This window comes from Antedon mediterranea, chromosome 10 (assembly GCF_964355755.1).
Source record: "Antedon mediterranea chromosome 10, ecAntMedi1.1, whole genome shotgun sequence".
NCBI classification, from domain to species: domain Eukaryota; kingdom Metazoa; phylum Echinodermata; class Crinoidea; order Comatulida; family Antedonidae; genus Antedon; species Antedon mediterranea.
The window spans coordinates 15,762,681-15,776,952 of NC_092679.1; the positions used below are offsets into that span (position 1 = coordinate 15,762,681).

General features: G+C 31.3%; 1 protein-coding gene across 2 annotated transcripts in view; it reads right to left on the reverse strand.

The window, feature by feature from the left end:
- LOC140060595 (phosphofurin acidic cluster sorting protein 2-like) overlaps positions 1-14,272 on the reverse strand; it is a 68,843-nt gene that overhangs the window by 38,710 nt on the left and 15,861 nt on the right. For both annotated transcript variants that reach the window (XM_072106876.1, XM_072106875.1), the window contains exons 2-3: positions 4,720-4,807; positions 4,357-4,446 (exon numbers count right to left, since the gene is read on the reverse strand). In XM_072106876.1, the coding sequence (XP_071962977.1) occupies positions 4,357-4,446; positions 4,720-4,807 (178 nt within the window). The remainder of the gene's footprint in view (positions 1-4,356; positions 4,447-4,719; positions 4,808-14,272) is intronic.

A 14,272-nucleotide genomic window follows, 5' to 3' on the forward strand; every position in this document is an offset into this window, starting at 1 on the left:
GCTTATGTTACGGCTTACATCTTTGCGTTGCGTCCTAGTGGGAACCAAGCATTAGGGTGTACAGTAGGTCAAAGGAAGAATTTTTAGGTGTCTACACATTAGTGATATACAAATGGTTCATTTTGACATTTTAATTAACTATGCGCGGTAAAACAAAAAACGGAATAAATGCACATTTGTTTGTGCTCTATCAGTGTGCAGGGCAGGTACTGTACAAGTCTGACCTGTATTTTTAATATGTATTGTACATAGATGATGTTGCAACAGTACAGTAGACGAATTTCATTTGACATATCATGACAGGTGTTTTGAGCATACAAGTGAAAATGATAATTTGAGTGCCTCTTTCATCCTATTAAGCCAGAGTTCCACATAAACAGTATCAGATGCGCAAAAGCTGTTTAACTACAGGTTTCATTACACACTTTGTTTAATCAGTAATTGTGCAATGTTTTTGATAAAAGACCCAGAAAGGATTTGAACCAACGACCCTGGGATTGATAGCAAAGTATCTCATCTGCTAATCAATCACCCAATTTCACTTTGTAAATTGATTGAATAGGCATCAAGTAAGCTCTAAAGTGTTGATACCTTTACAACAACATCAAAATTGACATCATATTAATCTACACTCTAATCTTAATTGGCGTTTTGCGATCAGGGATCTTAAATATTGAGTGCTATTTTTCTGTTGCATCAAATTAAATTCAAACTAATCTGTTTATTCATCTCATAAAAACAATACTGTACATACAAAATACAATTACACAAAAAGGAGTAAATTAATTAAGTAAAGAATATTTCAGATAGTATTTCAACAAATAAGTTTACACAAATTAAAGGTGGTGTTGGTAGTCTATGTAGTCTAAAAACGTGTGCTCTTTGTTCGAATAGTATTATCTATATATAAATTTACGTAAGGGCAAAATTCGGTAAATCGCGCCTTACTTCTAGAATTTTTACTCAATGGTATATAAAGTTGGTTCGTACTTTCGGTACTGATTTTAACCACCTGATGTAACCCTGTTTACTAATTAAATTAAGTTAGATAATTAGTTATTGACGACTAAAACGAATTTAGGTTCAACGATTTGCCCCAAATAGGGGTGTTTTCCGATCGTGGTATACACTGTCTAATGGATGTCCATCTTGAAAAATACCCGCCACAAAAATGCGAGGAGGCTTCGCATTTTCCTATCTCCTCCTACGATAATTGTTTTTAATAGCTGAAAGCCGGTTGAACAGTTCGAGTACAGCATCATAATGTTGAAGACAGGCCGATTTTCTTTAAAAAATACTATTTTGATACATTTAATATACGTTTTTACAAATGTATTGATTTGTGATGAATGGAACATTCCAAATTATTTGGTTTAAGCATAGAGGTATAGATTTAGATTTATGGGCCCCCTTGGAGAATAAACATAAATAGTATTGCAATGCTGTACAATACTGTTAAGGTATTAACCACTTTTGATCGCAATTTGAATCGCAAATTTCTTACTGTGAGTGTTGGTACTGTTAGATGTAATATAAAAATATACAAATAAACTTTATTACTGTGAGTGTGGGTAGGCCCTACTGTAGATTATAAACATATAATATACAAATAAACATTCCAAATTATTTGGTTTAACCATTATAGAGGTATAGATTTAGATTTATGGGCCCCCTTGGAGAATAAACATAAATAGTATTGCAATGCTGTACAATACTGTTAAGGTATTAACCACTTTTGATCGCAATTTGAATCGCAAATTTCTTACTGTGAGTGTTGGTACTGTTAGATGTAATATAAAAATATATACAAATAAACTTTATTACTGTGAGTGTGGGTAGGCCCTACTGTAGATTATAAACATATAATATACAAATAAATAAACGTTATTACTGACAGTTGCTTCTCAACGTTTGTATTAATAATTTAAAAATATATAAACGTCGTAGTGGTGTATCGTTACATGTACTTTACTATTTCAATCGACTATGACAGTGAGAGTTTTAACAAAGTACCGTATTAAATCGTAAATGTTTTACTGTATTTAGTGGTATATTATTTATAGGCCTATAAAACATTAAAAACAATATTTCGTTACTGAGTGGATAAGAATATATTTTAAAATGTTTCCTCTTTGTACCTATCTTCTTCCCCCATCCCTCAACCCTTAATGTTACATACAAAACACAAATTGGGTTTGTTTAAATTAGTCCAAATAAAAAAATTTGACTCATTTTGTTTCTCTCTTCGGAAGTAATTCCCAGGGTGCTAATTTTGGTTGACTACATAAATCATTGTGTATATTTATTCGTTTCTGTAAACGACAATGTATTATAGTCCTGCGGTACGTACATTTGAAATCTCCATTTTTTTCTCGCTGGAAATACTGTGTATTCGAGAACCATCTGTGGGCACGACCTAGATGGTACGCGAGCGAAGCGAGCGTGCCATCTAGTATTGGCAAATTAATGTAGTCTATTTCGTTCCCAACTTACCTGGATAAACCGACATTGGCCTATTCCATCCGAGAAGAGATCTACAACTCTAATATATAAACAATTTATGAAAAATCTCATTCAGATAATTGTACATTCCATGAACCCTGACCTCAAGTGGGAACATCCCAACACACCACCATCATCATTGAACGAGACATGGTAGAAGTAACATGTCTGAATGAAGGGCTACACTACTTGTAGCTCTCTTCTCGAAGAGAATACTGTAGGCCAATGTTGGTTTATCCAGATAAGTTAGGGATGAAATCGACTACATTAATAACCATAATACTAATAGAACAAAGATTTCACTAGGTCCTTAGTTAGAGTACACGTTTTTTTCAATTGAATATGCCAATTAATACATTTAAAATAAATGCTACAAGTTCAATAGTACACCGACATTATGACATTGTTACCACATCCAAATCACTTCCTTCCGCTTCTAATGAATTTAACCTCACCTGGAATTCACTTTACCTTTTCTATTTTTACAGTACTAATTTTCATTTTAATTGCGGATAATTGCTAGCGTAACTAATTATCTAAAGTCGGATGCTTTCGGATTGTTTATTACCGTCGCAAGAGACACATAACATTAAAATATGGCGGAAATATGTATCTGATATTTCACCTGATTTAATGATATAAATCAAAGTCATTAATTACATTGCAATGTCATACTGTATTCTTTCTTACTGACTCTAGTATAAGAACACCTACACCGTGGGATAATTAGTCTATTTACAATTAAGAAAAAAGATGGAGTGATCAAACTATGATCTTAATAAGAACTTGTCACCAATAAGGGACTACAGAACAGTGACAAAAATATAAATATTTATTTAATATTATATAATTGAGATTTCTTACAAACACTATAGTTATCCACCGAGTGCAGAACATCAACAATATTCTTTTATCATTGGATTATTTATGTATTTTTCCAAAATTGGTACAAAATAAAACAAATACATTTTTCAACAATTGCCTTTAAATCTGTGTCTTTAATTTATGCACATTTTTAACCTATTGCAATACATTTATGATACGTGCACTTATAACCGACTGTACCACAGTTTTAACCAGGCATATTGTTAGTATTTTAATCAAATACAGTATCATTTTAATGTCAATTCTTGATCTAAAAATACAATAAAGATCTCATAAAAACTTTAATTAAAATATCAGTTATATTCTTTATTTGAAATAACTGATTGTAGTCTTTTATTTCTTTCTTCTTTATTTCCACATTTACAATGAAGCTCTAGACCTGTTGCCATGGCAAACAGCAATTTTGAAATGTAAATTATCTATCAGTCTATAATTAGAATGGAATTTTCAGAGTTACATCACCATCACCATAGTAACATAATTGAGAAAACATTTAACACTGTTGCAGGTAACTTATGTTTATTTGCTTTTAAATTCCAAAGAAATGTTTAGCAAGAGTAAAGGTATATTGAAATATTTTGATCTGTAATACGTTCCTGTTTGTAGCTTGTCTATACAATTAAAAAGTATGTTTACACTGTGTATAGTGAAACATCTTTTCGCATCTGATAAAATATGGCATAATGTTAAGAGACTAGCATGTGAGAGGCATTGGTCCGTGCCTGTCTGTGCTCAATGGGGCTGCGTGTGCGCCATTGGACGGGTATTTCCATTAAAATATTCAAAAAGTAGTAGTGTAGTTGATAGTCTATATGCAGCATGTGGCTGCCGTGTGCACATAGTAGGTCAACATAACCTGTAAGTGTAAGTGTACTCTACATTTCCTCTATTATGATATAATAATAATAATACATTTCCTGTAGTAACTGCAGTAAATTGTGTTTATTTAAATCAATTAAATGACCTTACCTGTAATGAAAATGAAAGATCCAGTTCAGTTTCCAGATTTTTACTGGATGAAAATACAATCTCATTTGAACGTAATGTGCGCTTTGAACTCTAGATAACAACAAAAAATAGTATTAAAGTTAAAAGCACTATCCCAAGATTCATGATTTAAGGGGCTGTGATAGGATAACAGTCTCTCGATACTCAATTTAAGCTCTGTCTGCACCCAAACTTTAGGTGAAAAAAAATGTGATATGCCTATATATGGACATGATGGTATCATATTACTACCATATTTGGGCATATCATTACCATATTTAGGCACATCACACTTGTTTTGTCAAACTAGTTTGATAGTGTAGATAGAGCTTTAGACTACTTTACCTGCATTCGTACAGCTATGATAAGTGAACTTAAGTCATTCTCCAAAGGTTTTAATACACATAATCTGGTCAGACGAAGACTACACAACCTATCCACAAAAAAAAAATAAATAAATTCCAAAATAAATTTATCATGTCATTTGTGTTTTGGGTCTATTTTGGGGGATAATATAAGTGTTACCGAAACAATGCTGGTTTTCTGTACAACAGAATAATACGATAATAGGGCTTACATTTTTATTTATTTCCGACTGAAATAGCAAAATAATAATAATAATAATTCCAATACAACACTTCTTTTCTTTTAATCTTTCTAAAGCTTTAAATAACCACACCTCTCAATGTCATCTTTTCTCCTATAAATAAAACCTGTCATCTTACAGCTACTGCAGTAATAACATAACATACAAACAAACAAACAAACAAAACAAAAACTGATAAATAAAAAGAAATTGGTATTTAAATGTACTGTATCTCAAAAAATTTTGACCAAAAAAAAGGATTTTATTCAGTACATTAAGTATAAATATTATACAGAAAATTTTTCTAAAAACCTAATCTACATACTGCATTAAAAGATTAAAACATTTTCAAGATTTAAACTTATTTTGGCAAGCAACCATACCACATCCACATTGTAGTGCCACCCAAACATCATACAAGTATATTTTCGCGTACTGAACCTGTATTTTCTATAGACGATTTTCTTTCTTATTTTTCAAGTATAAAAATAATGTGTTAATTCAACATAGTAGAAAGCTGCCAAATAAAAAACAGGTTGCCAGATAGTTTATACATACTATAAAAAATGTTTTACCTACTCTAAAATTACTCAAATTTGACACATTGTCTTCAAGATATCTAATGGAAATGGTTATGAAAAATTGCAACATTAATAAACATTTGACATGAACAATTGAACGAGTCGGAATGTACACATCAGAACATATTACGTTCATTATAAAATCACAGTTAATGTGAAACACGGGCATAGAGAAGAATATTGAAACACAAGGAATATTCTATTATTCATCTGAGGGATGTTTTGCTATTCTGCCACATTTTAAAGGGACCATGTTAAAACTACTCTACTGCAGTTTACTAAAAGTGTACTCTTTAAAAAAAGTTTTATGCAATTATTTAGCAAGCTTTTTTTATACTGTGTATTGAAGTGAATGGTTCATAAAATTTATTCAAACAAACTAAAATAATATGTTAAATTGCAGGAAAACAATATAGTTACTGCAGTAACTGCAGCAGAATAATTTTGACATGATCCCTAATGTTTATACATGAATGCTTAAAATATATTACAAGTTTGAGTGTTATGATAAATGCTGTGAAAATAAGCATTTGTTACTAATACTCTGTTCTTTTATTGCACCCAATAGGCTTCAAATTATACAACTTTTTAACTGAATTATCGATAATGGAATTTGCTAATACGACACATCATGCATTTATTACTCTCATTCAAAAAGCAATTAAAAACAAAAACAAAACAATAATATTATTATCTATAAATCATTTTTTTTTCATTACAAGTTTCAATAAATAAATAATGTGTAAATAATAATGAGTTTACATAAAACATACGTCACACAACTAGCAAATAACAATAAATTAATTGTTTTTTGTCATATCCCGATACTATAATGCTAGATTCACACAAATTTTGTACCCTAAAGGCTTTTATCTAAAGGGAATGACCGATTGAATTGGAGTTTATTTAAAGGTGTGACAGATTAAAATGAAGTTTGTAACACTGTACTAGGGTTAAAATGATACTACAAAAACTAAGAGTGGTGGTGGTAAAGTAGACTGTAGTGTTGGTCATCCGGATAAACTAACAATGGCCTTTTTTGGTTTATCCAAGTTAGCTGGGCACGAAATAGATTGCCTATTATTTAAAGAGTTTTTCTTTATATGCACTGGATTTCAGATTGTCTACATTTGCTGATGAAATGTTGGTACAGTAGTATAGTGTTGGTCACCGGAATAAACTAACAATGGCCTTTTTCGGTTAATCCAAGTAAGCTGGGCATGAAATAGATTGCCTAATTTCAAGAGTCTTTCTTACAAATTCAAGATTTAAGATCATCTGCCTTTGCTCATGAAATGTTAAAGCAATTTATCATTGAGTATAAGACACAATTATGTGATTGATCGTCATAGCAGAACATATTACCACTTTGGCTTTAAACATTTAGCAATTAATTGACTTATGTTGTATTTTCATTAATATTAAAGATTGATAGTATAATGTATTTTGACATTCAATCGATATTCACATCCAGAGGTAAACATATGTTTAGGGATGTTCATTTATCAGTCAGGTGTTAACAGCAACAAATTACGAGGTGATAAAACAGGGGTTTTTTTAAATAAAAATATTGAAATATGTAGATAGTTACCATTAACATCAACTACTGCACACAATATTGGATGCACAGTAGAGTGTGTAAATGTTCTTTTGTACTAAATCTATCTACTACACTGGTACGCATTATGAATTTCACGATACTGGGCAAGTTTCCTCATCACTTTTCTTCTATAAATATATTTTACGGTCCTACACGTGAAAGGATGAAGTAATTTTTACCAAATAAATATCATAGAATACGTACCAACATAGAGAAAAATTTTAAGTAGCAGATCTCGAGCCTGTGCAAAGATTCTTATAGGGGGTTCTTTTTTCGAAAAAGGGGCACAAATCATAATGACCTAGATCTCATGAACCATGAAACTGGGCTTACATTGATGTGGCCAACTGTTCTTCAGAGCTACTGAATTGAATAATGAAACTCAACAAATCAAGTCAGTGCTCTCCATTATTACTTGGCTTTAAAATAGAATTTTGCCAAGTATAGTAACAGTACGTACTTTGTATGTTTGTTAGCACGATAGATATCACCTACAATTTTCAAGTTATCATTCTGAATTTTTCGGTGTAAATACTGTAGGTATATACTTTTACAGAACATGCCTACAGTATTAAAATTCAATGAAATTGGTTCATTAATAACAAAAAAGAAATATTGTATTCTTGGTCGAACTATCAACATGCGCCCTCTGTGGCAATATTTGGCCAAGTACTTTCTGAGTGCTTTCATTTTATATATTTTATATTAGGAAAGCTAGTTTCATGTTCATGAGATGATTTCTACTACTACTGCAATGCCAAAAACTGCTTACTCTCTGAGAGAAGTATTGATTGAGTAAGCTAATAACATTAATTATAGATTTCAAGTCAGTGCAATGCTCTCGGTGAAATCATGAAATCTTATATACTGCACTTTTTAATTCATGGTATCTGTTGATAGCCATGGCCTATTTTTAACTCTATCGTACTACTGGGGTTAGACTGTGCATGTCTACAGTATCATAGTATGTGTGTGCAGAGTCAAATGCTACACAATACCACTGTATTTTAGTTGCACATTATAAAATGTATAGCCAAACGCTATTCAAGACTATTCCAATTTCCAATAAAAAATAATGTACCCTTAAACTTGAAGACAAATTTGACTTCAATGGTCAGTTACAATACAAAGAAAAATATAAAGTATGCTTTACTGGGGTTTCATCGGAACATAGTTTAAATTTGACCCTGAAGTATATTTTGTGTCCTTCAGCAATATTTGCAAGAGTATACTAAATTACTATACATTCATTCAATTCAGGAAGATTTTTTACTACATAAGATAGATAAATGCAAGTAAATCACTGTGTCTCGATTGTATATTGATTTAAATAAGCTATAACATTGACACAAATCTCAAGTGAGTGCAATGCTCTTGCTAAAATCATGAGATGATGTTTACTACTTTAGATAGCTTGGATAACCCTTGCATAGAGAAGTATTGATTTGAGTAAAGCTATAATATCACAGGCTATCTCAAATCAGTGTAAACACATCAATAGGATATTACTGCATGGGCCATATTAAAAACTGCGAAGTACAGAGCAGTACAAAGAAAGATCAGAATATCAGCTCAGGCCTTTTAATATCCAAAGTTTACCAAAATCGGACATTGGGAGAAGTGTAAATGTAAATAAATATAATAATGTAAATATCCCAAAGCCATCATCATTTCTAATCTGTGTGTATGTTTTGTTGATGAACACAAAAAATGACTAATGTCCATTTATCCATGTATTACTATAATAGCTAGTCATTCAAAAAACTGTTAGTACCACAAACGTTCATAATAAAATATTTATTATAATAACAAAAATTGTAAATTGTGAGATGCCAAGTGGTTAAGACAATGGAACCGTAATACCATGCCTCTTTCAGGTGGTAGAACGAGTCTTCTCAGGTAAGGACTATAAACCGTAGGTCCAGTGTACACATCTTACTCATGCGCCCTTTAAAAGAATCTAGTAGAACTAGTACATCTTTCGAGACCCGGTGTACTAGTATACACACAGTCACTGTCACATACAGACACAGAATAACCCTCTATATAAAGAAGGTGAAAAAACTTTAAAAATGTGAATTTTACTGGTCAATATAAATGTTTTTCATACTTTCTTATACTTCGCTTAAATATCAGCTGCCAAATATTTGTTTAAAAATAATGTTTATGTATGATACTGCCCTCTAGCAATATATTTCCTTAACATTAATGTTTTTGTAAATTACAACCCAACTGAGCAACAGCCTATGGCTTTGACAGAAAACAAATACCTAGATGTCAGCAGGAAGTCCTTGTAGCTGTCACATGGGAAGTCGTTCTGTCACATGATATTTGATCAGTTTAAAGGAAAACCTAGACAACAAGTTACCAACCAAAATCCTATTAAGTGTAAAAAATAAGCTTCAATAAGACATATTTGACTAGTCTCTCGCAAACAACTCGCAGTGATCGAACTCCAACTGCTCGCATATAAACAGCAATAGTAGTATAGCATAACATTAATAAATATAAATAATAAAAAAAAAAAAAAAAAAAAAAAAAAAAAAAAAAATATTTATATTAATTATTATATAATCTGCTAATTATCTACTAAAAACCGCTCAGTCAATATATGCCTATATATTTCAAACAGTATTTTATTCAGAGCAAACATTTTTTTAAAATTATTTATTTATTGATTAATAAACAAATCTGATACCCAAGTACTTTTACATTTCCCAATATTTGGGTAGTATAATATTAATAATTATTTATATTATATGATCTGCTAATTATCTACTCAAAACAGCTAAGTCAAATATGCCTATATACATATATTTCAAACAGTATTTTATTCAGACTCAGAGCAAACATTTTTTACTTATTTATTAATAAACAAAACTGATACTCAAGTACTTTTACATTTCCCAATATTTGTAGGATTTAGGGTATTATAGTAAACAAGTACAAATTCAAAATAGGAATATGTAATTCAATTGTAGTTATTTTTGTGTACATTTCCTGAGATTGTCTAGCCTCCTAATGACAGGACCTAGTACTGTCAAGTGGTATATAATACTGCAATCTCAAGAGTGTAAAATCCACTTTTCAGTAAAGTCTACATTTCCTGTTCCTTTCCTATAACTCCTGCTTTTATATTCATATAGATATACCATCTGACCTTCTTGTATTTTCTTACTTTCCTTGGCTGACTGCCATGTACAAGTAATTGCCTACCTGCTTACTTATTACTTTAAGACATGAAAAGCGCAATTCTAAAGTCTCGTTAATTTGTATGTTCATAGTATCCAAGTACAAGATATATTTGTTTTTTGCGAACTATATTCTTTACATTGAACTAAAACTCAATTGGATTTTTCAAAAAGGAGATTTTCCAAAGGGGAAGATTATAGAAAAACACAGTACTAGATTCATGAATTTCCAATAGTCATTTAAAACCAACAAAAAATACATCACAATAATTTGAAACATTATTTGAATCTAATTCTAGTACTTAGATTCAAACTTGTCTCCAAAAGTTGATTATATTATTATTTATTATAATTATGATTATGAATTTTTCAATGAAAATGTTCAACCTTGTGTCAGGTTAGTTTTGTCTTTGTCACCATGAGATGTTGATGTTACTGTTTGATTTAGGAAAATATCATCATGATTATGCACCTATGATAATCATTAATATTCATAATAATGTAATTATCAAACCCTTACTCTACCGGAAAGCTCATTATCTTAATTTCTGCATAAAATAAAATTCAGAAAATAAAGTTGCCAAGAAATAATATAATCTAACGATAAATAATAGTTTGAAAAATCATAGAGAGCAATTTTAAAACTGTGAAAATAAAGGATTTAAAGAAAAACTGCGAATATAAACAGATTTAAAATTAACTATTGTTTAAATTTAACCTTTCTATGTACCTCATAATTGCAAATTTCTTTTCAAATTATTAATTTATTAAAATATTCATGGTAAATTGCATTTAGAAGTCATTTAGGTTTTAAAAGGATGCAGAGACATTATCAGTGTAAAACTGTGTACAATCACGGACAATGATGAAGCTTATTTAGTTTAATTTACTACTGAATTTAATGGTTTTGGCAACAAATCATGCACAGAAATTAGCTTTCTTCTCAATTAATGATAAACATAGCGCTCAAGAATTCTCATATTTCATAATGCATGCCTTCATATTTCATAATGCATGCCTTCATTTGCTATGTGACAATCGACTTTAATGCATTGCATTTTGATAGATGTGTAAGCACCCACCGAGGGAGAAGTACACTACCCCAAGAGATATGGCCCAGGCCCCCACCACCTCAACAGCAAAAGATAAGACATTAGCTATTTAAGTTCAGTACTTCTACAATTTGTAGGCCCTGTGCTACTGCTATTAAAATCCTGGATCTGCCAAACTGTTAAACCCAGATTTTGGAAATTACACTGCAAAACATAGAACATTTAGTCGAGCAATTAATTTTACAATTTGTAGGCCCTGCACCCCTTTATTTCAAAATCTGCCAATGCACATTCATCCACAGCACACAATTTTTTATATAAGCAAAATTATGAATTAACATTATTAAAACTACAAACTGGCCTACTCAAAGTTTGATTTTTATTTTTCATGTTTTAGTGGGCGACAATACATCTTGGTCAGTGTATTATATTGGTCGGATACCTTATCTCGTACCTCTTTTTCATGATTTTAACAATATTGGCTTTTTATATAAATGCTTCTTCACAATAACCTTTAAATGTGTCACATGTTACATTAAATGAATAAATTTCTTTGCCAGTGTTCTTACCTGTTTGAGAACGCATACTCTCTACTATATGGTCGCCTAAAGCTTCCATCTCGATTTGGAAAACCTGGAAATGTCGGCATGCCTAAAAAATTATTCCTCCACATACGTCTAATATCCATCCTGACATCCTCACAATACAAACATTTTCCTCAGTTTTCACAGTATTTCACATAGAGCTAGGCCGGTTATTGCAACAGGTATGAATCAACAAATGAGGCCTAGTGGTTCAGACTAGGTGGATTACCTCGACCGGTATATTTCATAAACTAGGGCTAGCACCAGACAAAACACTCGACCTGTCATATATTGAATTGTAAATTGTCAGGCAGTTTTTAAAAAGGAAATATATAGCGATTATATGGAAGACAATGCCTATTAAACAAAGCATTGCTGTTAATCTATTGATGATGATATTGATGGTATAATCAATATTGCCCCATAACTCTCGGCCTAGGCCAAATCTGTGTCGCAACCTACACGTCTGTATTGAAATCTCCATTGATCAGTATTTGTTTTAACTCTGAAGTTCTCACCTTCAAGAATTCACTCATTCATACAGTACATTCTGTACAAGGTTAATCATATTTTATGACAAGTTTTGCACCAATCAAAATTAAAGATTGTCTCCCTGTAAAAAATATTTTTTTAACTATTTTTTTGGTTGAATATGTCATTTTAATGTTGCATAATAGTGACAAAAAAAATGTGTTCGGGAAAAAAAATGATTTACCTGAAAAAACTGTAATTTAAGCAAATAGTTGTCAAGTTTGCTGACACTCAATGGGTTTTTGGTTGAATTTAAACCGTTTATTATTTCATTCAAGTAAAAACATTATTTTTGGGGGTTTTTTTCTGAGGAAGTGATTAACTTTGTTAAAATTACAAAATGGCCTATTCCAAGTCTTTTTTCTTTCATTTATTTGGCATCTCAATAAATAACATTAAAAATACATCAATAATATATAAAATCACCTTAAATATTAATATACATGTACATCAAAAAAGCAAATAAAAATGGCGGGATTAATGAAGTCTTAATTAATTAATTAACCTTCATTTTTCATGAATTTAGGGACAATATCATCATCGTTTACTAGCAATAACCTGGATCCAATATTTTCGCACAAAATTGACGTTCTATTCGGAAATTATTTTTTCCCAATTCTATTGATCTCAAAAGTTACATAACAAAATATTTGAATAACAACTATACAATTACTGCAAATCCTATTAAGTTATAATTCATGTTTCACTATCCAGAAAATCTTTAAAAATTCCAAAAATAGTAGGAAACAACATAAAAATGTATTTATAAAATTGACAAAGAATTGAAACAAAGTTTTGAATAAGCAATTAAATAATGGTGTCAACAGTAGTGCTATTGTGATTTAACCAATATTTACAACTTCCCTGTAGTGTAAATAGGGACTTTTAGATTATCACATCGACTACTGTATGTTGACTGCTACCCTATTACTTTTGTGATATGCGCATGCGCTAGGCGACTGGTATGTCGACTGGCAAATTTTAGTGCTTTCAGTGGTATCTTGGTATTCGCCCTCTGCCATGAGTACCAATGGACGTATGAAGCCGTAACATTGCAAATGTTTACCCAAAATCATCTCGAGAATGTAATAAAGTGAATTTCAGTCAAATTATATTGGTAAACTGTTTATATTGAATTTTATTGGTTATTTGAAATAAAGCTTGTAATAATACAGGTTACGGCCTCGGTCTTATAACTATGATGCCAGCCTTTGATCAGAAAATTAAGGATCTACTCTAGGCCTAAGCTACACACATAGCCTGGCCTATTAAGTCTGTGTACTTCCACCGACATAGCGCGGTGAAATAGCTTGACGGACGAATGCTACAGTATGAAGATAACAATGTCATTAAAGTCATACGTTTACCGGCACGTCAACGTATATGTCCACTTAATCTAAATGTTCCTATTTCTGTCGACGAGAACAGTCGACTACGACTCATGTGGACATGACCATTGTGTGCACGTTCACACAATCTAAAAGTCCCTTATTGGAAAAGTCTGTATACCACCGCCACTAAAAAGGCTGATCCAATGAGAAAGCTCTAGACCAGTCGGTCAGGCTACTTCAGGCCTTATTGCTAAAAATAGGACATTAGGTTAAGTTCAGTTCATTTTTATGCCATCCCGCCCCTACTTTAAAATTCCGTTATTGGACTCTACCCATTAGCCTCAATGATAATTTATTAAATTCTGGTTATTATCGCTACAGTTTCCTTATTTTAAACACAGAAATTTCATCCATATCAACAAACATACAAACAGAGAAAATT